General features: G+C 42.4%; 2 protein-coding genes across 3 annotated transcripts; one reads left to right on the forward strand and one right to left on the reverse strand.

The window, feature by feature from the left end:
- On the forward strand, window positions 1-6,611 carry LOC106942228 (uncharacterized). Of its 2 annotated transcripts, none has more exons than XM_015025458.1 (10): window positions 1-193; window positions 2,153-2,582; window positions 2,659-2,793; window positions 2,900-3,108; window positions 3,472-3,612; window positions 4,123-4,210; window positions 4,437-4,642; window positions 4,756-4,842; window positions 5,163-5,250; window positions 6,149-6,611. In XM_015025458.1, the coding sequence occupies exons 2-10, from the start codon at window positions 2,162-2,164 to the stop codon at window positions 6,412-6,414; spliced, it is 1,641 nt and encodes a 546-aa protein (XP_014880944.1). In that variant the 5' UTR covers window positions 1-193; window positions 2,153-2,161; the 3' UTR covers window positions 6,415-6,611. The 2 variants fall into 2 exon arrangements, with proteins under 2 accessions (XP_014880944.1, XP_014880945.1); XM_015025459.1 differs by having other exon boundaries at window positions 1-189; window positions 2,149-2,582.
- LOC106942226 (fer-1-like protein 6) lies at window positions 6,600-23,902 on the reverse strand. The gene is made up of 28 exons (XM_015025457.1): window positions 23,806-23,902; window positions 22,801-22,920; window positions 22,561-22,713; window positions 22,269-22,440; window positions 21,533-21,657; window positions 21,215-21,349; window positions 20,979-21,128; window positions 19,805-19,912; window positions 19,662-19,724; window positions 19,400-19,498; window positions 18,825-19,050; window positions 17,816-17,946; window positions 17,612-17,731; window positions 17,479-17,524; window positions 15,126-15,223; window positions 14,547-14,675; window positions 14,317-14,457; window positions 14,117-14,244; window positions 13,871-14,041; window positions 12,933-13,087; window positions 11,726-11,868; window positions 9,938-10,026; window positions 9,756-9,854; window positions 9,206-9,326; window positions 8,974-9,094; window positions 8,726-8,883; window positions 8,526-8,626; window positions 6,600-7,470 (listed from the first exon to the last, which is right to left on the reverse strand). Exons 1-28 carry the CDS (start codon window positions 23,821-23,823, stop codon window positions 7,290-7,292), a joined length of 3,501 nt encoding a protein of 1,166 aa, XP_014880943.1. The 5' UTR covers window positions 23,824-23,902; the 3' UTR covers window positions 6,600-7,289.
- Between the last annotated feature and the right edge of the window lie 1,756 nt (window positions 23,903-25,658).

Genomic DNA, 25,658 nt, shown 5'->3' on the forward strand with positions numbered 1-25,658 from the left:
ACCACAAGAAGAAGAAAAAAAAAACAAGCGAGAAGAAGAATCTTTTGCATAACAGCTGATGCATGGCTATATCATTTTTTTAAAAAGCTGTCTTTCATTTATTTACAATGTTTTTAGACTAAATAAATGTTAGTGTAAGGCAGTGATTGATTAGAAGCGATAGAGCCTCTTGGTGTGAGAATATTGACGGTAAGTAAAGCTGTCGCCATTAGAAACAGAGGAAGCTTATTTAGCTGTGAGGAGCTCTAACGTAAAGGAATTTGAAAAGAAGCTTCATTTTATACATTACTTAATTTCAAAATTGCAAATATGTTTGCAGTCTGAGACTTTAAACATATTTACGACTGCAAACTTATTTACGGATACGGTCAAACGACCTTATCCGTAAATAAGTTTGCAGCTGCAAAGGCATCAATAGTACCTTTATAAAATAAGCGCAGACAGTATTCTTTGTAACGGTGTGTTTCCTTACTGGATGGAGACGCTTCCGGGACGCAGAAATTGAACATTTCTCACCGAATTGAAACGAGCAGCTCTCTCCATGTCAACACGCCTTTCAGAAGCCTGTTAACTATCATGTTGAATATCGAAAAACGCCGGCTGCAATTATCCAAAAGCACAAATAATAAAGTTGTCAAGTATGTAAGGTGAATAATAACTTTCTCTCAATGTCTATTATTCAGAATTTCTTCATTCTGTAACAAACTACAGTCCCTTTCTGCCTGGATTTCTTTATCGTAGTTGCGTTTTTGCCTTCAGCTACTAAATTAGGTTATTTATTTGATTATTGCGCAAAAACAAATTTTGTTGGGATTCAAATTGGAGACATCGGGGATCATTTGGAATAACGTTTTATCGATAATGCTACTGCTAAATAAGCTATTGTAATTACATTGCAACAAGTCTAATCCCTTTGTGGTTCATCCTACTGTATTTCAAGTACTGATAGAAATATTCTGTTAAAACTCAACGGGATGCCATTCAGATTCTGACCGCCAGATGGCATTAAAGACCTTAACTACATTTGGAGCAGGAGCAGTTTTAGGTCATTTGACCACAATTTTAAAAAGCAATCTAAGTAAATAATTTATTTTTAGAGCATTTTTCATTGCAAGGTGCTTTAAAAAGCAAAAATAAAACTAATGTATATGATAACAATTACAAAGACCCTTCTTCTTCTTCTTCTTCTTCTTCTTCTTCTTCTTCTTCTTCTTCTTCTGACTGAAGTTATCTGAATCAGTCATCCTTACATGTAATAGTTTGCTCATAAGTTTGTAATTTAATGATGAGCGAGGAAGCACCAGTAAATGAACTAGTGATTAAAATCAGCAAACAATTTATTGATTACCTCTGATTATTGAGCAGAAGATCAAACACCTAAAAAATTTGATTTATTTCAGTTCAATAAATACATTATAACTTTTTACCACATTTAAAAAGTTAAAGTTTTACTTTGATTAGAGTTGCTGGTTGGGAACAAATACCTTGTATTTGGAAATAATCTTAATTTGACGTTGGTTACACTTTGCTCCCAATAGAAAGGCATTTTGAATATAGATGGTTATTTAAAAGAGAAATTAAAACACCTACTGAGTTCTATAGAATAGTGATATCAATATTTTTTATCAGAAGGATTGTGTGCAAATTTATCACAATTTTCAATCAATCTTTTTTTTGTAAAAAGGGGTGTTTTGGGTAAGAACCATGCTCATTTATCCTCAGAAGGAGATACTTTCTCACTTAGTGGAATCATTTCTAGATTTCTGAAATCTGCATATTTGTTTTCCACTGTATCAGTAGTGGGGATGCACCGATAAATCCGTCCTGATTTCTTAATTTTGGTTGCTCGGCAGTCAAGCTAATACTTATTACATTGTTATTGATCTAATCTACCTCCATGAAGGTCTGAAAATCTCTGTCCCCTTTTGCTCTGCTGTAATAGAGGGCTGACCGGCTGACCTGCCCACCAGGTCACAACGAAAAATCTGTATTGGCTTTTTAAAGATTTGTAATCAGCCAGAAAACTGCAGCCCCGATGAGTAGACGGCCACCAAGATAACCTCAGTCATTATTTTACTTTACATGCATTCATATTATTTAACCGATGTAAATATTTTCTTTCTCCTCTAAACTGCTGTTTACATGCAGGTAGCTCTTTCAGATGGATGTGAGCATAGCCGTGTCTCTGATCCGGGGTCAGATGGGCACGGTGGTGGAGCGAGCCGTGAACACGGCGGTGGAGACGGTGCTGGCCGAGATGCTCAAAGTGGTTGGAGTGAAGTTCGAGGAGCTGAAGGCTCAGGTGGTGGTGATGAAGAGGGACGTGATGGCGCTGCAGAGGGAGAAGGCCCTGAAGGAGAAGGAGAACGACAACATCCGAGCCAAGCTGCGCTACACCGAGCTGAAGCTCAAGTACTACAGGCAGGGAGTGGAGGAGGAGCTGCAGCAGAGGGCGTCGGCCTCCGCTCTGATCCACATCCAGCCGCCCGCCTTCACCCGCATGCAGAGGGGCAAGGCAGAGCTGCCCGTGCCCCGTCCAGCTCACAAATCTGCGGAGGAAGTACTGTTTAGCAGCAGCCAAGGTGTGAACGTTCGAGGCGTGTACGTTTTGCCTCGGCGCCTTCGGAGTCTCATTGCTGGCTTCTGTTTTGTTCCCAGAATGCACCTCGTCAGACAGCACAAGCAGACGAGCAGTCAGAGTTTGCGGTCCTTCGGATGCGACGAGCTCCGACTCATCGGACCTGCTGCTTCCACTCACACTCACCGGGGGCGAGTCTGTGGACAGCAGCGCAGGTACAGGCAGGCCTGGCACGATAACAAATTTTGCTGGATGATAAATTGTAAGTTCGTCTAATGGTCAGACGGGTTCCGGACTAAAACCTCTTTGCTTCTCATGCAGTTTTATTTCATCACTCGGTGCATGATGGACCTCAGAGGGAGGATGTGGACCAGGTGGAATGGACCATCAGTATGCAGCCTCCAGCAGAACGATGTGCCGAGGCTCCTGATTCCATTAGGACCCTGACGCTGTTGTCAGGGCAACAGCCAGCGCCTGTCACACTGTCCCCAGATGTTGACAGCTCCATGCTGCCCCCTTCTGCTCCAGAGGTGACAGCACACATCCAGTAATTAGCTCATGTTTTGTTTTAAGCTGGACAGGAAAAGGTTTACCTTGGATTGAAACCAGATATTTACATCTTTAAGAAAAGATGTGGCCTTTTTTTAAATGTTGCTAATCAGGTTTGTATCAGTATATCAACCTGATTTTATATATATAATGATTCATAGAGGAAAGGTGCCACAAAATCCCTTATTCAGTGTTGCAGGTGCGCTTTGTTTCACCTGAGTCTGTTCTGCTCGGAACATTGTTTTTGATCATACTTCTAAATTCCAGTATATTATTCACAGAAATACTTAAGGATTCAAATTAGAATCTTGAAATATTCCTGAGATGGTGCCGATTGTCTTCAGGTGAAGCAGGAGGTCCAGCCGTCGCAAGAGGAGGAGGAGGAAGTGATCTGTATTAAGGAGGAGCCAGCAGAGGAACAGGAAGTGATGGCCACCCTGCTGCTGGACTGCCAGACACAACGCGGTCCAGCCCCACAGCCAGAGGTGACCAATAGTCTCTGCTCACCTGTTCACTGTTGTGGAGGAAATACTTTCCAAATCCAAATTTCATTTACATTCTGCGGCCGTAGCGCCGGCTGTGTTAGAAATCATCCTGCTTTTGTTTTTAGGTTGACACAGTCATGCTTTGGGATTCCGTGATCACAAATTTCCTGTAACTTAACAACATGTAGCGCTGTTTGTGGGAACACTCCCATCACCCCCTCCAACGGCTTCCAAAGCTGTGGGAAGGTGATGGGAGGGGATTATGGGATGTGGGTAGAAGGACTAACTCCAATTCAAAGTTTGCCCCCTTGTGGTAACACTGTGTACTCCAGTAGAAAGTACATTTGGAAATAAATACCAATAATCACGTTCATACCTGGTGATGATGATGTCGCCATCTGAGATCAGTGCCGCCACATTAACACACAGACGTCCTCAGATGCGGTCCTTCGTCACCAGAGTGAAAAACAGTCAACAGGATGTAGATTCTCTTTCTTTCTGCTCCTGCAGACCCAAAGGCTGGTGGCCGAGCCAACACAACCGTCAGCAGGTCAGATCCACCTTGGGTCCGATTTCAGCCCAGCTGGATCCTGCATCTGTGAGTAGATCTGTGTGTGTGTGTGTGTGTGTGTGTGTGTGTGTGTGAGTTTTTATTAGATTATATGTATTTATTGTCACTGCACAGTAAGCAATACAACAAAAATAACAGCACTGCTTTGCTTAGGGTATTTATAAACAGAACACGTAAGACTAGACAGAAGTATGATCTGTAAAAAAACAAAATCTTCCATAATGGGATGAACATGTTGTGTGTTCCCTCTCAGATGCTCTGCCTCAGTTGGCCGGCTCCCTGCCCTCCGCTGCAGCCTTGCAGCCCGGCGTTCTGTCCCGCCAGGCGGTGCGGCCCTGGACCAAAGACCTGAGTCTGTACGAAGAATACAAACTGCGGCGGAACGAGCTGCGGAGGAGAAACCTGAACAGGCGGCGGGAGCTGGAGAAAAGCTTGCCTCAGCCGCTGCTGGCAGACCTGGTCAGTTAGCTTTTCAATCCTGGGACAAATATGTGGTTTTTTTTTTTGTTTGTTTGTTTTTTTAATGCTCTGGAAACGTCGTACCGGGTTATGATGAGGACGTGTCGTTGAAGGTGCGTGAGCGGCGAGAGAAGACCAGGCTCAGGGTAGCCAGGTGGAGAGCCAAGAGAAAACTCCAGGCCTGTCTTAGCCAGACTCAGGTTAGTCCAAACCGGCTTCTTAAACTGTGACACATCAGCTGTCCTGCACACAAGCAAACTTCTCAATATGAATTTGTTTATAGCATTTCCAGATTTGGATGTGTGCGTCCCTAACATTTATTTGATTTTTATCAAACTTTAAAAGCCCCATCAAAGCACATGCTCTCTTGATTTGCAGAACAGAGTTTCACAGTATTGTGTAGAAGAAAAAAAAAAGAGCAAAAACATTTATTGCTGCGGCAGTGCTAATTTTTTTTTTCTCTCAACAGGAAATACAAATCAAGATGCAATAATAATTCCATGTTTTGTTTCTTTGTCAGGCTCCAGGGGGCGCTGCAGTTCTCTCTCAGGCTGGTGTTTCTGTCAGCAGGCAGTATCAGCAGCATCAGCAGCACAGCGCCCCTCGTGGTAAGATGAGACATGATTACACTTTTATTGCAGATACAGCAGACTATTTCCAATAGGGCTGTGTTAATGCTTTTTACGCTTCTACATCCACTTAGATCAGGATTTTAAATATTTGGCAATATGTACTGACATAACAAATGAACAAATCAGTCCTCTTAGGGTTTGTGATTTTTTTTTTTTTTTTTGCAATTAAAATCAATGTTTTTGTGGCACTACAAATATTTGCAAAGAATTTTGCCATATTTTTTTCCTCATTAAACCCCTTTCAAAATCTACACACAGAGAGAAGAAAAAGAAAAAAAATAGGAGATAGATTGGACACACAAAGTATTTTTCATCACTAAAGAACTTAAATAGCTCAATTTGTGTTTCTCTCCACATCAACCAGGGACTATTACATGACATCAAGTAGGGAAAAGTATGTCTGTGTAAAAGTGAATAAAGCAGATTTCATCTGGCGACTTTTTTTCCATCCCATTAGATGGAACATGACTTAAAAACCCTCTAAGCTCTTTCTGTAAATACATGTCCATGCATGACAGTTAGCAGTTAAATGTTACCTGTGACAGTAAGTCAGAGATGAACTGAGAGATTATATTAACACATCATTCACAGATTGTAAGTACAACAAAACTCTCAAAAACCTTTTGCCTCTTCCTGCAGCATAAAACTTTGTTTATGCTGTCAGGCAGATCTTGAGTCAAGTAGAATGGCTCGCTTGAACATAGTTCTAACATATAGTAGATATAAATTTAGTAAGCAAATTACTAATGGCAGAAAAGTGATCGCTAAGTGCTGCACCACTTTGGCTCCATGAGGAGCAGAAGCAGTTTGGTGACATTTGTCTGCAGGACTGTTCTCTGAGAATTGTGTCCTGGTGACACGTCTTGCGTTTCAGCATCCAACAGCCAGCAGAGACAGAACTCAGCATCTCCTCACACCAGCAGCTTCCTCAGCGCCGCGTCTGGAAACTCCGTTCCCGCCATCCTGCCGGCACGATCAGGGAGCCCCGCACGCTCCCTGATCGTGCGGGGCCACATTGGGGCCCCGCACGATCACACTGTGACATCATCATCATCATCTTCATCATCTTCCTCCTCCTATGATCACGTCAGCCAGTCACCGCGGGCCACGTCACTGACAGATGTTCATATGTCACAGTGAACTTCATGTAGAACACAGCAGAGTCAGCATGCTAGCATGGAGTTTATTTTAGAGCAAAAAAAAGCACCTTAACCACGTACAAAAGCACAGGTTGTGAAACGCTTCCCTACAGGCACAATCTGTGATTCAAAGCATGTTAAATAATGCATTAAATGAACATGTTTCTAATCTGTTTTTTTTTTTTGTTTTTTTTACAATACAGTGAATCATGGGATGCATTATTCAAAGTATCACTAATGTTACTCTGCATCAGGGATGCTCAACTCCAGTCCTCCAGAGCTACCAGGATGCAACTTTCAGATGCTCCAACACACCTGAATCAAATGAATGTCTCGTTACCAGGCCTGTTCAGAGCCGAGTGACTGCTGGTGAGGGAATTCAGCCATTTGATCGAGGTCTGTTGGAGTTAAGGATGCATCCAAACGTTGCAGGACGGTGGCTCCAGAGGACTGGACCTGAGCACTCCTGCTCTACATGCTTAGTGTTGATAATAAAAAAGTTAATTCCAATAAATATTGTTTTCCTCAAACTGTGTTCTCTGTGTTCATTTCAAAAGCTTTCCCAGTGCCAACCAGTGTTGTTGTTGTTATTCACCGCAATGTGGAGTTGGTTTGTACAAAACATGGAGTCGGAACACAAAAAGCAGGGCTCGTTCATTTTACCTGAGCAGAACGTCCAGCAAAAGGTTTTCACGGCTCCTTGTCATGATACTCTGAAGGTTCTGTCCTGTCCTGAGTTGTTTGCTAAACTACATCAGCAGTCAAGCAGGTTATTTTTTTTTTTTTTTTTTGCCTCTGGGTGTTTGAGACATCAGTTTACATTTTTACATCACACAAATCAGACTGACGGGGCTGAATATGTAAATGTATTTCCCGTTATCCGTTGATAATCTTCTGAGAGATGGCTCCTGGCAGCGTGTAGAACAGCAGGGCCAGGAACAGCACAGTGATCAGCAGGACCAGGGCGATGATGATGTACTTCTTGTAGTTGCGCCACACCAGGTGGAAAAAACACTTGAAAGGGTTGACAAACCAGGAGAAGGACGTGTCGGGGCGGCTGGAGGACAAACACACTCGGTTTAGTGGTCAGTGTTTCTGACTGTGCTCCTCTCTGTTGTCTACAGCAGATGTAGAAACGGCAGCGAGGTTTGATTTTTCTACCGCTGAGTCTCAATGAAATGGACGGACATCAAACAGTTAACCGGATGCCGACTGACGGTCACAAATGAAGCCGGTGGTTTCAAAGCACAAAAGTGTGGCAGAGAAAGTTTCAAAATTATTTTAAGCAATTAGGCTTTACAATGCTCAAGTCTGAGTTACTTGATTCTCATTTACTCTGTACTCATTTATAATTTATTTATAGATTAACATATTTGCATGTGCATGCCTTTTACCTATTTACATTGAGTCATGTCATATTACCTCTTCAATCTTAGGCATATATATGTACATTATAAACTATTTTTCTTATGGTTATTATTGTATAATTAATATTTAATACCTTAGATGGAGCAGCGGGTCAACAAATAGGCTATTCCCCCTTGGGGATCAATAAAGTCTATTCTATTCTATAAAAGCAGCAGAGGTTGGTTGTTGTAGATTACAAGTAATCCAGTACATAATCATAAATATTCCAATGGAAGGAAAATTGATTTCTTTCTTGCTTGTTGAAGACATTTCACCTCATCCAAAATGTTTCTTAAGTTCTAATAATTTTAATGAGTATCTTGGTGCAGTAATAATAATAATAATTACTATTATTATTATTATTATTATTATTACTATATTTCAGTCCTGAGTGGATCACTGAAGCAACTGGTTTGTGGTCAGTTTTGCTGAACCATCCATCAGTCAGTCCAACTAAAGGTCACCTGAAGGTCAGCTTCAGCAGCACCTTACCAAGTTCAACTCGGGGTTGGTAGTTTGAGTGTTTCCAATCTTGTATCCTTCAGATAAAAAACTAAACTTGTACGTTTGTAGCTGTTTTTGTATTTAAATGTCACATGGACTTTTACAGGCAAAAATTAAACTATTAAGTATTTTTTTTCGTTTTGCCAAATTCTCAAATCCAGTTTTGTGGAACAAGCACACGCCCTTCATCATCACTCTTACTTTGGTTTGGGCAGCGGCTCCGGCTCCTTCCGCGCTTTGCCAACAGGATTCTTCTCAGCCTCTTCAGCTGTCACCAGGTGGAACTCTGCCTCCACTTTTCCCTGCAGGATTTCCAAGTCAGTGGTGAGCAGTTCTGGACTGTCTGTTGGTTTCTGTGGTTGTGTGTGTGGGGGTGGTGGTGGTGGGGGGGGGGGGGGTACCGTGAGCTCTCCAGACTTGCTGAAAGGCCACCAGCCTCGAGCTCTCTTCTGCTGGAAGATGGAGATTCTGTCTGTCACTTCCGTCAACATGTCAGCCTTACACGACTTGGCTGTTTTTGCTCCACGGGGAAATGCATGGAGGTCCAACTCCAGCGTGCCTGAATGCACACAACCAAACACATGAGACACGCACACACACACACACACACACACAGACACACACATACACACACGTCATACACACCCACCTAGGAAGTCATCAGAGGAGAGCGTTTCAAAGTCCCAGACCTGCAGGATGAGGATGGCAGGAAGTTTCTGCTCAGTTTTGTCCAGAGAGAAGATGTGCTCCCTCTTCTTCACCACCACCACCTGAGGAAGAAACCAGGTCCAGACCTCTAGAACCCCACAACTCCTGGTATAAAACATCATCATCCGTGTCCCGTCATGGTTCGTTATGTGTGTGTGTGTGTGTGTGTGTACCTTTTCAGCAGGCAGGTAGCTAAAGGGGAACACAAAGCGCCAGTTGAAGTTTCCCTCTCCGGTCAGAGAGTTATAGTGGACATCGGTTTCCTGGCGGTCATCTTCCAGACCTTTCAGCCAGCTACACAGAAAGAGAGAGAAGCTGGGCTCAGGATCAGTAGTTCTACAAGAAAACTAACAATTTGTTGTAAATTAGAAAAAAAAAACATGAAGCCATGTATGAAAAAGAGCAGAATTCTGAATTTAATTTTTTTTTCAAAGTCTGTCCTCCTACCAATGTGTGTGGTTGACACGTGTAAAGTGCAATAAAGGAACATTCAAAGTTCTAAAAACTTGACAGCTGATGACCCCAACCCGACTGAGGGAAATCACAGCTTCAGGATTTTCATGTATTTTTCAACAGAGGGAGAAGAAATGTCATTAAGTTCATCAGCTTCCTTTTATAGCAGGATATTTTTGTAGAAACCACATTGCTCAACAGGGATTATAAATCTTTAGGAAACAAATTGTGCAAAATAAAGTGATGCAGGGGGAGATGGTGTGTTTGTACCCTTTGATGTAGATGTCGCTGGACTGTTGACCGGTCAGGAAGTTAGTGTCTTCCAGAATCACATCTTCTGTATTCCAGATGATGATTCGCAGTTCGTACCTGTTAACAGATCAACGGGTTAACCTTCCCCATCCCCAACCCCCTCTGACCAGGTCTGCTGTTAGAAAACAGTCAAAGCTCACCCTTTTGGTTTTCTTGGAGAAATGTCCACTGGCGGTCCTGGATGTGGTAAGTCCATTGGGAACATGTCCACCCACATCTGGACCTGACCCTGCACACACAAACACACACAGAGAGCTTCGTTTGCTGCACACATGAAAGTTTTTATGACCAAGTCACAGAACTTCAACTGGTTTTAACTATGAGCTTTAACTAGGCCTTCTTTTTTGAGGTGGACTTCCTGTCGATCATCGTCCTGCTTCATAACCTGAGGCTGCCTGACCCTGTGATCACAGAGATTCTACTGAAGGACTTGCTGCTATGACTCAGTGGTTTAAGGAAAGTCCTCCAAGTCTAGACAAAGCAAAGTTTCCCCAGACCGATGATGGTAATGATGATTGGCATTAAGTGCTCCGCCGGCTCTCTACTCAGCTTCTCGTCTGTCTCTGATACATCTGATGATGTCATCCGAGTAGTTCTGCAGATAAAGAGACTGTGCATTGTACTGAAAGTCTGGAGTGAAAAGGAGTGGGGAAAGTACAGAACCCTGTGGTGCTCCGGTGCCACTGGCTATCTGGTCAGACAACAACTGAGGTCTGTTTATCAGTTATCCATTGATCCAGGGGACTGCAGGGTCTTTTCTGGGTTTCTGACTCAGTAAATAAGGATGAGTTGTGTTGAATTTACAGGAGAAAAAACTCCATTATGGATAAGCTTTCATAGGTACTGGAATAAGAGCAAATGTCCTACACAGCAATAGACTCTTCTCCTGTAGTAGCAGATAGTTGTTATAATAGCAACAAGGGACTGGCTGACACAGTCTGGAGCTGCTGCCTTATTCCAGTTTCAAAAATCCATTTCTTTCTGTAATATTATAAAGAGTGGAATTTATAGAAGCTGCAGTCCTTTTTTTCATTCTAGTTGCAAAGATTCTCACATAAATTACCCATTTAAACATGTTTATGGAACATTTTCCAGCAATCAGTCAATTACAGTCATACTTAGTTTTAGACCACAGCTCCATTTGACTCAGTAGATCAGATCATTACGACGTCCCAATCGGGAGCAAAACGATTGACTTGACCTCTCTAGTTGACTTTATGTTAAAGTTTCTTCTTCTGACGTTTTGTTTCTTTTGAAGTGCCACGGGGCTCCGACGTTTTTGGTCCCATCATTTTCCCTTTCCGCGCCAAGCATGTCTACATTACATAAATTACACTCAGATTTACTTATAACTGCACCAACTGAAACCACAAGTATGTATTTTCTGTTTTATAAACCGTCTCTCTTAATCTGAACAAATGTCTGATGGCCTAAACAGTGATGGTCGATTCATGACGTTCAAGTTGAGAAGAACATTAGTACAGAAATGATACATAGCTTTTCATAAATGCACTCTTCTTTCTCAGTTGAAATCCACCCCCCCCCCCTCCCCCACACACACACTTTTCAAGCCAATCTAACTTGCCCACTGTACTTTAAACTATTGGTGCTAGTGAGACAGCAGGACTATTGCTGACTGAATATTTTCACCTTTTTGAATAGAATCTTTTTATTTGTTTTCTCATGTGCAGCAGCTGGTTTTTCATAAAGTGAATAGGAAATGTTTATTTCGATTTTTTTTTTTCACATTTTGTCATATCACTACCACAAATCACTGTATTTCATATGATAGACCAAAACAAAGTAGTGAGTAATTGTGAAGAGGAAGGAAAATGGTGGTTGCAATATAAAAACATGTTGAAAAGTGATGGGAATATCAAGCACCCGCATTATAAAAAAAAAAAAAAAACTCATTTGATTTGACGTACCTGATCCATTCCAGGCCGGGCTTTGTTGTACAGAGTTCTGGTCTCGATGTGTTCTGGTACCAGTTTGCATCCCACAGCTGGGATCTCTGCCCAGCGGTGCAGGACCTTCAGAGACAGGTGCTCGTACGACTCCACCGGCTCGTCTACGGCGTGGAGAAATGCAAACGATTACTTGCACAGAGTGGCAGCAGATCTATCGTCCTTTACAACATAGTTTAATACCAAAAGTATTCACTCATTCATCCAAATGACGGAATTCAGCAATTCTAATCGCTTCAACGTCTAGAAGCAGGATGCTTCTAAAAATATTTTGGAAATGACTGCATTGAGCTCAGGAGCTGAGTGAGTTCCAGCATGTGGCATCATGGACTTTGTTGCTACCAAATAACCAGCATTTGGGGTGTTATTACAAGGTGATTGGAAACTTGCCCAGAGTCTTAACCACAACTCAACAGAACAAATGTGTAATGAATTAGAGAAGACTATGAATCGGGCTATTTTCTCCAACAGCTACATTTAAAACTACTTGTGGAAGAACGGTACAAATTCCCATAAACACATTTGTGGGCCATTTGCAAAGTTCCAAAGCAAACTTTTGACAATACAGTGCATCAGAGCAATACTGGTGAAAGATGAAATGCTGGTAAATATTGTGCACAACACCAGCATGCCTAATGAAGAGGGCTTTGTTATGCTAGGTGTGATTGTTTCTTGTGGACTTTTCTTCATAATGTCTTTGGTTGAGACATTTGTTCCCTCTGGTTCTGGATGCTGTGCAGCTGGAAGGATTTTTCCTCTTTCTTTTAACCTACAGACAGCTGTATGGTGCATAACCGTGGCAGCAGTACTAGTAGAAGTAATGTTTGTACAACCAGAAGAAGATGATTAGAATCCAAAAAGCTCAAAAACAGTAAAATCTGAACTCTGACCCCAAATCCCAAAGCTGAGCTAAAACAGAGGCTGCAGTAGTTTAATCCATCTCTTCTACCCATCATCATGGCTGAGGCTCATATCCAACATGAAAAAAACACATTAAAATGAAGACTTTGAAGGTACTTGGATTTTATGAGTGACAGCATTTAACCTTCCTTTGGGATGAATAAAGAACTTTTGAATTGAATGAACACAGCACAGCATTTGTGCAAGTTCACCGATGACGTTCTAAGTCCATCTCAAAACATCCAGAACTTGTGTGAGTCGTCGTTACCGTCGTGCATGTAGAGAGTCTTCCCTGTGAAGACTTTGTCAGCCACGGTGATGCGTCCTGGACTGAAATGAGGACCGTCCACTCCGTTGTCTCTGCACATTTTTGCCAGCAGCTCTGACGGCTTCAGGCTGTCTCTCCAGGCGTTGTAACCCCCTCTGCGGTCAAAGAGAGGCGCTCAGTCACTCACAGCAGGACTTAATTCGGTGACTTGAACATCCGCCACATACCGGGGATTTTTAGGTGACAGGCCAACACAAGGCAGAACTTTGGGATACATTTTAAAAGCAGCTTAAACGTGACATGCCTTTTGTATTCAGTCAATTTCTAAAACCAGCTTTCATTTTAATCACAGCTGAAAGTCTTTCAGATTTTTTTTTTTTTTTTTAGAGCTTATCATATTTATACATCTAATCACTGAAATGTTTGCCAATTCTTTGCAAACCAGCTGTGGTTGTTAACTGAAGGGTCATTGCAACACGTGCATGTGCTTTTGGTCCTAACCGCTTCATTTTGCTCTGGCTGTTTGTTTAGTCACATTGCTGTACTGGAAAGTGAATGTCCATTCCAGTCTGACACCTGCTGCAGCGTCTAACAGGTTTTCTTCCTTTTATTTTACTCCTTTCTTCTCATCACTCTCTTTTATGACTTCCTTCTTTTATCTCCACCAGACATATCAGATTTATTAAGTGTGTGACTAATGGTTGTCCTGTCCATGTGTTTTCCTACCTGAGCTGTGCATCTGTGCAGCTCCTCCAGAGTCACCATGGATCTCCTGGTTGCTCTCTGGTTAATGTTCTCCCTGCCTTGCCTGGCCTGTCAGATTAGGTGGACAGCTACATCTCCGTATTTGTACCGTACTCTACGGGGCTCTAGGTAACGCTCTGACCTAAACTCCGCCCCCTCACCCCGAACTGAACACCTAAAGCACCTGAACTTACAGACTGTACTCGCTAGGCAGTCCACATGTAGCTCTGTGCCTGCTGTAAAAGCGGTTCTCCAGATCAATGCGAGTCTCTCCAATCAGGTCGTCGCCTCCCACCAGGTCATAGTCATAAATGAGCAACGACAGCAGAGACTCCTGAGGAAACGTGGCCTGCATTTCAAAGGACCTGGAGGAGAGAGCCGTCTGAGAACACGAATCCCAACTGGACAACGTTCAGACGTTCAACAGATCAGTCGCGTACCGTCCAAAAACAGGGTTCAGCTGTTTTGGTATGTAGTTATCTCTGTCTTTGATTTCATTTTTCCCAAGGCGAAGAAAAATGTAAGGGTCGGCCTTCCCATCTGGGTCGGCTGGATGCAGGTTGGACGCCTGGGAAGACGGCAGGGATCTAAAGCTTTATGTCATTTAAAAAAACAAAGAGCAGAACGGAGCTGGACTCACAGAGACGATGTAAACCCGGATGAGAACTTGGACTGAAGTGTTTGGGGGGATTCCTCTGTTCACCCTGTAGTGACCTGTGTCCACGACGTCTTCCCCGTCCTCCTCGTCTTCATCACTTAGCTTATAGAGGCAGAATCGACCCTAAATGAGCGGAATAAAAAAGAAATAAATGACTAGATTAACATATATTTTAATCCATGTCTCGTAGCAGCACCTGTAGAGGAACTCACCTTGAACTTCCCAACAAATCTCTCATCGGACGTTCCCTCGTCCTCATTGGCCTTCCCCCTGAACAGCTCGTATGTGCTGACCCAATCATCAAATGGACCAAACTCTGCCTCCAGCTCCTTACTGTACAGCTGCACAGGCCAGATCACAACCACAAAGGGTAAGAAAGAAACCTACGGTTTTATGTTTCAGGACCTGAAATCTATTATTATACACAAACCAACAGACAGAGGAACAGTTTTTACCCAGCATTCAACATTCCCCGTTGAATGCTGCCAAGTGGTCAATTTGACCTTGTCCAGCTTTTATGTCTTAGTTTTCCATTATTTTTTAATCAATGTTTCATTGTTACAATGACAATAAAGAATAAATAATGAGCATGGTACATCCATTGCTTTGAGGTGTGTATGTGCTGCTCAGAGACATGCACTATGCATTCAAATTCCAAGGAACAAAAAACTTTTGTTTCTGTTGATGACCTAGTATTGTGTTAAAAAGTTTTCTTTTGTATATTGTAAGTTCATTGGTATTCTAAGCATAAACTAAAGACCAACTTGGTGCTTATGTCCTTGGCGTTTTACCTGGAGTTTTGCGATTTTAGTAGGTAAGACATAGCTGAGCTCCAGTGTCTCCTTTCCTTTCTGTTTCTTCTTCTTGTCTCCATCTGATTGGCTGCTGACTGTGGCAGAGCACACAGGATGTGTTCGGTGACAAACACTGACACAGAACACAGCGACAAACACAACAACGTGCACACACATACATAAAGCCTCGTTCACAGACCTGCCAGTCATGTGTCAGAGTTTATACAATCCACCGCGACTCTTCAAGTGGAAGAACAAACCAGTTTGTTTGTTTTAAACTGGTTTTTGTGGGCATAATTCTGCCCACAAAAACTACAAATACCATGCAGATTGTTCAGTGACAGAACCACATCCAGTACATTCACATTCATAGTGCAACGGCCGAAGGCCTTGGGTGTCTACATGTGTCTGCAGCTGTACCATGGAAACCACAAAGATTCAGTCAGTCCCCAAATCCTGCAGATGTCATTCAGTGACCAAGCAGAAGATTTCTCCCCAGGAAGTGAACAAAGCCAGATGCTGGATGTGCATGACAAGAACTCCTCCAACTGCATGTCTAAGTCCTTACCCAGAGAGTCTACTCCATCGCTGAGCAAGCTGTGGTATGGTGAAGCTGCAATGCACAACAGTGTGGGTCAGGGGACCTCATCAGATATCATGAGGTTAAAAATATGATATTCTAAATGAAACCGTGTCATTGAAGAAATGCTTCCATTCATTTTTTTTTTTTTGTTATTCTTAAATGATCCAAAAGGTGTAGCCTCTAGTCTCTTGGCTGCTGCTGAGGAAATGAGCTTGTGAAGCAGTAAAACGTCATTTAAAGCTGCAGGATGGAACTTTTATCATTATATTTACATATTTGCTGAAACTGACAGTTTCTTATTAAATTATGTTTTACTATTTGGCGTACTATGTTCTGACCGGATAATTATTTGTGTTATGCAAGCCGTTGATGAATGCTAAGTGCTAATAGCAGCTGTGGAGAGAGAAGAGGAAGAACAGAAAGAACCTTTGCCAAGAAAGAGACAAAAAGTGTCAAAAGTGTTGGATCACTTTAAGCTAAATAGAAAAGATGACACTCTCTAGTACTTGATGCTCCGCCCCTGGATCGCCTCAGCAGGAAACATCCACTACATGCATGGAGATTGTTCGTGACGTTTTTGTTCCCTTTGCAAACACGAACATGGGTCTGCCACAAGGTCTCTTCCACATGGGATGTGTTTGGAAAACTTCCAGCTCAGGAGGGAGAAACCGAAACCTCCTGAGCAGAAGTCTGTCGAGGAGCAACAGCTCTACCCCAAACTCCTTCTGAATGACCCAATCATCACCCTGCCTCTAACTCCTAAGGGAAGGTTCAGCCACCAAATGGGGAAAGCTCATTTCAGGTACTTGTATCTGGAACATTTTCCTTTGGAGTCAGAACATTAAAGGGACAGAATTGTGTAAAATTATCTTTTCTTAGCTTTATATCATGTTATAATATGATTCTCTCATTAAAAACATACCTGGAGTGTTGATTTGATTCTTTCATGCATGTTTTAGAAATCCTTGAACCTCCCATTTGGGTTTGTAAAACTCTTGGGGGAATCAAGCACCGCTTTCCACATGTAGCTCCTCCTGGGAACTGCAGCTTCCAAGGCAAGCTTCCACCTTACAGAGCCCACCTCCCTCCCAACTCACCCACTCAGCTCCTTCAAACTAGCAGCAGCAGCGATTAGCAACCACCGGGTGGAACCGTACATCTGCAGGGCTCATTATGTGAACCTCATTCCAGTGCGCCCACAAACGCTTGTAAACACTAAATAGAGCGATGTTAATGTGATGATTGCTGAGAACGGAGTGTCAGAAAGAGCAGGGGTAATTTTCTTAAAGAGACAGTGACCCAATTTCAAGCTGTTAAATTGCAAAGTCAAAATTTTTTAAGTTATGTTTTAGCATTTGTTTAGGTCACAGCTACTTGATAGTGCTATAAAACTACCATATGGCTGGAAAACACATAATACTGCCCCCTTAGTAAATTAACGTGATTAATTGATTGACACTTTTTTTGTATTAAAAATGATCTGTGTGGTACAGGCAAACCTTTGTCTGTTACACAGTATTCTCTTCAGTGTTGCCCACACCAGGAGAGAGAATCGTTTGTGAGTGTTGGTAACAGTCAGAAGACCAGTGGACCAAAGCATCTGCATGATGTCAAAATGGCCTAACAGATTTCTGGAGAGATCAGTCAACCAAACAGTACATGCTTCTTATATGAGCCACCTAAGAGCTTTCTTTAACAGGAGGATTGAAATATGTTGGACCTGGCAACATAAAACAAAGATACTGAGAGTGGATGAGAATTTCTTACCTTTGTCAAACACACTAGGTAGTTGGAAGCTGTCCTTCTGTTTAGCCTGGAATAAACACAGGCAGCTCAAATGGACATCTCTTAAAATGATTAGATTATAATGTTTCTGCACAAACCTGGCGGTCAGAGTCACCTGTTTGTCCACAGAAGCGTAGTATTTGGACCACCAGTCAATGACGGACTCTGCAGACTCGTCAGCAATGGTTCGCCTCCTCCTCTTAGTGGACCGGTGGATGCTCTTTGAGCTCCTCTCCTGTTTGAAAAATATTCAGAAAGGATCGATTTTGGAGCTGGCGCAAGTAATGTGACCACTTGTTCTTTTGCATGTGAATTACACCTTTTTCTTCTTGGGTTGTGGCCTTGGTGTGGGCGGAGCTGGAAGCGGAGCTTCATCCTCCACAGTTATGAGGAAGTCCTGGTTAGTTAGGGTCACAGTTGAACGGGTCTCCATAGCTTCCTGAGACAGCCCTGTCAACCACAGTTCAGTTCACTTCTATTTCTACACCACTAACTTACAACAAACGCCATCTCAACACACTTAATGGAAGCAGTTATATTGGTCGACTCAATTCAAATCAGTCTAGTCCATGCAGTCAAGCACAATGGTTCTCACTGTGGTTCAGTTCAGCTCCAAAGCCTTAGAAATGGCTTCATAAGCCTTTGTAGGCTGATAGGCTTTACTGGCCGTTTCTCAGCTGCTCTTTAATGTCTTTAGACTGAATCATGATGCTTTGGTTGTTTAGATTTTTTTAAGTCATTTGGTTTTGCTGCTCCTCTTTAAGTCTCTGTCCAGGCGTCTGGTCAGAAAGCCGGGCAGAGAGATGTTTGGATATTGTTCCTACTCAATATGATGGATAGAATAAACTTCCTCGTTCTCTCTCTGGGTTTACTTAAACTAAAACCAGACCGAATGGGTTCTCTTAGAATCAATGAATGAATGAGTGAATGAACTTATGAATCTTGTTTTGAATGAAAGCTGAACTGAAAATAACACCAAAACTAGAGGAGCAGCATTTATCTAAATCTTTTTGGCACTTTTCTGATCAAATTTGGGTCATTTTTGATCCTGTTGAAAAAGTTGAGCAATCATTGTCATTTCCATAATTGTCTTATTTTTATATACCTTTGTAGTCCTTTTTGACTAATTGTGATTTTTTTTAAATAGTCTACTCAGTCATGGGGTTTTCTTTGTTTTTATTTTGCATCTTGTCATAAATGTAAAATCCAAGTTCTTTATCTTTAAAGTGTTACACTTGGTGACCTTTTATCATTGATGGGAAACGATAACGAATGAACTGCTTTGACAGCTAATAAAAACAGGGCACAAAGTTATAAACAATCATTACCCTTAATGCTGTGTGGCTCTGGTGTCAGGGAGGGTCTTGGGGTGTGTGTGACCTCAGGTGGTTTGTGTAACTGAACTGTGTGAGGGGGAGTGGGAGGGGGAGTGTACTTGAAGGCCTTGAGGTTGTTGATGATGTGGTTTCCAACCAGTGTGCTGCGGCCAAAGGCCCGCCAGTCAACGACGGTGATGCTGAGAGGAGGATGGAGGTGTTCGTTTTCTGGTAACTCCTGCCACACAACAGAGTGGACAAAGAAATTTAAAGTGCTCAGTAAATGTGTCCTGTGGACAACTGTACTGTACAGACATCCTGACTGGAGGACCATATCTGCATTGCCGTGCACCAGATGGGAACACGGCCCATCTACAGGAGCCACAGTTCTGCTTGGGTTGTAATGGATCAAATTCTTATTTCACTCAGTGACATTAACTTGCTAATTTATACTTGAAAGTGATTTTGTAATTGGAATGTTTTGACATATTGCCTAACATGATGTGTTCCTCCTCGACCAGCTAAGTTCTGAAGCTCTCCTGCTGTGCTGACGTAGTTTATATGTGTTCCAGGTGTGTTGATCTTACCAGCTCTATGGCATCTAACAGTGTGGTGAAGTTTGGGTTGGATTTGTACTTCTGGATGACTGAGGAGCGCAGAGTTTTACCCGCACACTCTATGAACACCTGGAGAAGACGAACATCTTAAAGTCTTTTTTTTTTCTAAAAGCGTATTCGTTAGAAAAATTGTTGTTATACATTTAGGAAATACACCAAATGCAAAAATTATGACAGCAATGAAATATCTATGTAATTCTGATTCCCTTAAAAGTAAGAGAATTTCTTAGACCTGTGGCCGATCGACAGACAGGAGCTGAACCTTCTTTAGCTCCCTCAGCCCCCAGAACAAAACCTAATAGGAAACATCAACATCTGTTTTAAAAGGACATCCTGAAGATCCTCTCAACCCCCTTGTGATTAAAGCAGACAAACCTCCAGCCTGTAGGTGCTGAGAACTGGCCTGATGTTGGCAGGAACAGTATAAATGCCTCCTTCCTGTTCTTCTAACTCTGGCAGACTCATCTGGCCAGACTCTGAAATCTAGAAGATGGAAAAATTCATTCTGGATTAGCGTGATCACAATGGTGTGAGCCAGTTACCTCTGTTGAAGTTTTAAACAGCTAAAGAGGTGTTTTTTTTTGTTTGTTTTTTTTTTTTTTTAAAGTTTTGTCTACAGCTACATTTCCATTAACCTTAAAATTGTGCAAATTGAAATTACAAAAAAAAAAAATTGCTTAAAGGAAACAACAATTTTAGAAAAAAATACATTTGTTGATCAAATGTAGCACTGGGATGAGGTGATTTTTTTTTTGGTTGCATTGAAATAGATGTGACACTACTCACATCTGATTGACTTATGTGATGTCATATCACATGTTACTACTGGTGAAAACGACAAAGAAGACCAGAAGTAGTAGCACGATGGTTTTTCTGACAACGTGCAGCTGGCTCCACCAGAGCTCTCACAGCATTGCACAGTTCATAAAAAATTGTGTGTCGTTCTCACGTGTTGAATCCATAACTCTGAAAAAATTACAGACTACAATTTCCCCAAAACATCGCATGTGTAGCTGCTCCCATGTATAAGGAGTTCGTCGCTGCAACACCTGAATAAGACGCCGGCGTCTCCTCAGATGGCTGACAGGAAGAGCGCTACAGCACCATGACTGAATTATGAACACATCCATCTTTGCCATGATGTTTAATGACTTATCACATGAACAAGCTTATTCACGTGTGATTTTAGTTTATTGCACTTGCAAATTAGTTGTGTTTTATCAGCATTAGCGGGAATACAGAAAAAAGTTTACGCACATTTGTAATGGAAGCCCAGCTTATGAGACGCCAGACAAAGTTCCAGAGTGGAATTTTGTCACCGTCTGGAGTCGCTGACCCTTATTGTATCCGCTTGGGACAACTACCAGTCTCTTCTAAACATTTCTCTTGATCACAAAAAAAGACAGTCAGATGTTTGGCTAATCATGGTGAGAAGACTAAAGGAGTGCCGCTCATTGCTGTTATCAAAGGTTCATGGAAATGAGACTCTGCATCACTATTATCACCGTTTCACACACCTTTGGCCATGAAAGTGACCCGAGAGGCTAACCTGCAGCAGTTCGAATGCAGCCAGCAGGTCTCCTCCTGACTGGCTGCCACAGTGAAGTGGGCTGTACTGCAGAAGAGGTGGGGTGTAGGGCTCAGAGGCCAAGCGCACCTCAGGGACTGCCACCGTGGCTCCCAGGTACTCTGCTTTTCCCTGCACAGAGCACAGAGCAGGAAGGGGTTCAGAGATGGCAGAAACTAAGAGACTCGTCTGAATCACGTGTCTTGCGGTGGGATTACCAGAGCGTCATCATCGTAGACCTCAACAACAACGTGAGGAGGCTCCTCCTGGATGTGCTGCAGGTCTCCACTTAACAGAACGGAGCTCATTGGCAAACAATGGTTCCATGTAGGACTGAGAGTCTGACTGATGATCTGACAACACACACAAAACAGGAAGACCGAGGTCAGACACAAAGACCAGAAATACCGCAACAGGTTTGTTTAGAACAAACTAAGCTCTTCAGTTTGGTTTGATTTTAAAGTGTTGTAAGTCAGGTTGCCATGAAAACCCCAGTCAGGTGAGCCGGGTCCAACAATACGTAAACACACACTTACATTGGTGGTTTGGCTGTGTGAGAGAAACGTGACCCGCGCAAATGGGTCGGACAGCCCCGTGTTGTCTGCGGCGATCAGACCTCGAGCCTGATACATGTGGCACCGCAGCTGGAACTTGTGCTGCTCTGCAGAAACAAACACAGCAGGTCCAACCACAAGCTCTGCCATGCGCCGACATTCACCTGACGAACGTGAATGTCGGCGATCACGGCGAGCCAAAGTCACCAAAAGAGCAATAGTCAAATGATGCAGAAATCAGTCGATGCTGACAGTGGTTTTAAGATAATAGACATTCATATCTTAGTTTTTCCTTGCTCGTCGGAGGTCACGCCGTGTGTAAGAGTTTATTCAGCACAAATTAAGGTTAAAATTAAAGTTTCAAACATGATGTGTGGAAGTGACATCCGTGGCGCACGGTGTGTACGAGTGGAGGATTGAAGTGAAGGTGTTGGAATGTGTGATTAAAAGACAGATATTTGTTGAGCAGAGAGGAGTTAGTTGGTAATCAGTGGTTTGAAAGCCTCACTAGGTCCTCAGTTTAAATTGCTAAAGGAAAGTGGAAACTCCAGCCTAAACCGAAGGTTCAGAGAAAGCCAGCGAGGTTTCTGGCATTCTCTGTGTTTTTCTCTAAGCTTCCTTAATGGGACCAAGAACTCTGACTTCTGTCTGTTACATTCAGCTAGAAGAAATTATGATCTACTATTAAACAATGGACATACTGGTGCTTCTTCCTCACCCATGCAAAGCAGGTAAGAAGGAGGGCTGTTGGTGTCAGCGCCCTCTGTGGCTCGACTGTATCCTGCAGGCAGGTCATCCAGCATATGGCTGGAGTCGGAGCAAGCTCCAAACCACAGGTACACGTCCAGCTTGGCTTGGACCGACAATGCTGCAGGTCGCTTCCCTGGAGGCTGCTCACACAAGCACACAGTCAGATACAGAACATTTGGAGGTTTTTTTTTTTTTTTTTTTTTTTCCCCTACCAGTTGTGCAACATTTAAAGGAGCAGTGTGCACTATGCATGTTCTAACCTTCAGAAACAGTGTTACTATCTTCCCACAGAGAATTCCTCTGGCCTCCCGGTTGCTGGAGTAAAGCAGGTCTCTGGTTCGAAGTCTGGCGTATGCAACACGTTTGTTATTGCTTAGCAACCACACAAACATGTCTGGGACCGTGTGTTGGGGCTGCAATGTGAGGATGTGTATGTGATCAAGAAAAGTTAGGACACCATGGTAAACATATCAGTCAGACGCTGTTAAAACTTTTCTCACCTCCTCCACGAGGAAGCGTAGCTTTTGCGCTAGCTTAGTTGCTTCTTCTAGCATTTCTTTCACTCCTCTTGCTGCTGTTTTCCTCTCTCCCAGCATCTCGGCCTCTCCTACCATACTCTCCTGCAACACGCATGCATGTATGTGCTGTGCTCTGCTAATGCTTTGCCAAAACACTTTGCTGGAGAACACAGAGTAAGTCCATACTCACCTGTTGTCCAATAAAACATTTCTTTAGAGCCATTAAAGTCATACTTATTTAGTCTGACCGCAACAGAAGAACAAATTAATAGACCCTTTATTTTGCTCTGAACTCCTGTGCAGGTGCCAAAAGGCCCAGTGTAAATGGCCTTGGTAAACGTAAGGCATGGAGGATATCCTGAAAGATCTACAGAGAGCCAGCATAAAGTAACCTTTTTATTGATTATTGTAGCTGGAGACAGTGTTGAGCAGTTGGTCAAATAAATTGGCACTTCAGTTGATTTTCTGCAACACACGTTTTTGAAAACAATATTGGAAAATGGTTCGAAAATGACCAACTATTTGAACTCGAGCAGAGACATACCACATCAAATATTCATGTTACCGTACCGCGACTAACAGCTCTGGAAAAAATTTAAAAGGCCACTGCAGATTTCTTTCTGAAATCAGCACCTCTACATGCATAATAGTTTATTTATTGCCTCTACCAGGAGGGGGCACTCAACTGAGCCTGCTATCTGCACACTAGAGAAACTACTCTCTAACTGGGCTTCAAAAGTAATTAAGCAATCAATACTCTGAGTGTATTCTAAATGAAATATTTAACAGAAGAAAATAAAAACAAGACTTGAATAAATCTGTAAGAGGGGGAGTGACTGTTTTCCATGACCATATATGTGTTAAATCCTAATCATTGATCAGATATTAAATTAAAAAGGTATGATTCTGGCATCAGTTGATTAAAACTCAAAGATTTTCCATTGATATCTAGATGAACCTTCCCCCGACAGGCGCTGCCAGCCTCACCAGCTCTTGTTTGCACATGGTCAGACGTTTCTTGTCCAGGATTGTCAGGTAGCTGCTCTTCAGCTCTGCCTTCAGTTTGGCCTCCGCAGTGGCAATAAAATTCCTGTAAAACGCACAACGCATCTTAAAGAACAGAACAAAACTCCTCCTCCACGATGATACTAGAAACCAATGAAGAAAAAAACAAAAAACTTTTGGTTGTGACAGCTGTAGGTGGTTTGATTGTTGATTAACTGAATGAATGTTGCAAGAAAAGCGCCTGGTTGTCGTGTTTTAATTAGTGGTGGAGCAACAGCAGTAAGCAGTGAAGGAAAAAAAAAACAACAATGATGGTGAACAAAGATTTGGTTGAGCTTAGAGTTACATTAACCCAAATCATTGCCATACACTGGTAATGACTAGGGTTGAAAAATGCAGTATAGCATAAATGAATTGATGTCATTACAAAAGTCCTAAAGTGGGTAAAAATACAAACTTATCTGGTGATGCTTTGCCCAAGAGTAAATTGAAAGGCTGGAAGTGGATTTAATGTTATAATGTGGCAATAAAATGTGTATCAAACTTGTTCCTCTCCTCACGGTCATTTCCGTACTAAAGAAAGTCAGTATTTTCACACAGTGGTTCCATTATAATTTGAGGTGACGTCTTTGGACACGACTGTAAAAAAATATCACCAACATCTGATCATTTTTTTTTTCTTTGAATACCTGCCAGGTGTGGAAATTTGCAAGTTATAAACTGAAATCTCTGAGCATAATTTTAGAAACATTTAGATTTAGTAGAGATTATGCTGAACAATAAATGAATAGGCAAACTCTGTTATCCCAACATGGTGGATAAACATAATGAAATGATTCGTTGCTGCAAGCCTCAGATGCTCGGCTGCTGGAGCAGCGAGAGCTCTGCCGGATTTACCTGGCATCCAAACAAAAATCTCTGAGCGCGGCCCTTAACGCTGCCTCAGCCGCTGGGTCCAACTTCTTATGCAGGTCGGCAGCAACACACACACCCTCCTCCTGTGGGGCACAACGACAGAGAATAATCACAACAAGTAGACTGCTGAATTTAAAGCACTGCAGTTTCCAGAAATTGATCATCCTTCCAGAACAGTTGATGCACCTGCTTCTTTATTTTGGGTGTATTTATGAAGTTAAGATACGTGTGAAAACAAATAAATGTTTATTATTTGGGTTGGATTTTTGTTATTAAAACCTGCAGTCCCACAGATTGGTTTATCTTTGAGCCACTAAAGTCATGCATCTTCAGTATGACAAAAAATAATAATAAAGAAACTTAGAATTGGGCTCTGATAAACAACATGATACACATGAGAGGTTGTGTGTGTGTTTAAGCATTTCTCGTGTTGCAAGGAAAATTTTTCCAGCAGGTAATACATTAGCAGGAGCCACTGCTCCTTATTAGGCCTAAATCTTGGGTCCCATAAGGAGTAGTCATGTTTTTGGCTCAGCAGTTAGGTTTCCACATACAGGGAAGTTCAGTTTTCAGTTGGGGTGATCCCAACACAAGGAACATGATAGCAACGGCAGCAACTAAAGCTGAAAACTTTTCGACTTTCTTCTGTCGTGTCGCACGTCTACATGCATGAACTCAACGTTTTGTGTGTGAATTTTGCGGGTTGCTTGGCTGGAGAAAAGCAAACGATTGTTGTTGCATCGCCTCCCTTGTGTAAAGCATGGTTTGAGTTTAGGTCTGGTTTAGGTTTAGGGTTTACGGCTAGTAGTTAGGGTTAGAGTAAGGATCAGGGCTGGGCCGTGGAAATGAATGAAAAAAGAAGTCAAAGCAAAGTCCTTGTGAAGCTAGAAAAATGTCCTGTGTGTGTGTGTGTGTGTGTG

This window comes from Poecilia latipinna, unplaced genomic scaffold (assembly GCF_001443285.1).
Source record: "Poecilia latipinna isolate Pla-1442-1.1 unplaced genomic scaffold, P_latipinna-1.0 Scaffold4126, whole genome shotgun sequence".
Classification (NCBI taxonomy): domain Eukaryota; kingdom Metazoa; phylum Chordata; class Actinopteri; order Cyprinodontiformes; family Poeciliidae; genus Poecilia; species Poecilia latipinna.

Excerpts from the sequence above, each read along its gene's own strand:
- LOC106942228 (XM_015025458.1), top strand. The coding sequence starts at position 2,162 with ATGGATGTGAGCATAGCCGTGTCTCTGATCCGGGGTCAGATGGGCACG. Across the intron at positions 2,794-2,899 it reads GTCTGTGGACAGCAGCGCAG|TTTTATTTCATCACTCGGTG; the intron begins GTACAGGCAGGC and ends CTTCTCATGCAG. Across the intron at positions 3,613-4,122 it reads GTCCAGCCCCACAGCCAGAG|ACCCAAAGGCTGGTGGCCGA; the intron begins GTGACCAATAGT and ends CTGCTCCTGCAG.
- LOC106942226 (XM_015025457.1), bottom strand. Across the intron at positions 17,732-17,815 it reads CACAACCCAAGAAGAAAAAG|GAGAGGAGCTCAAAGAGCAT; the intron begins GTGTAATTCACA and ends TTTTTCAAACAG. Across the intron at positions 14,245-14,316 it reads TCCGGGTTTACATCGTCTCT|GCGTCCAACCTGCATCCAGC; the intron begins GTGAGTCCAGCT and ends CCGTCTTCCCAG.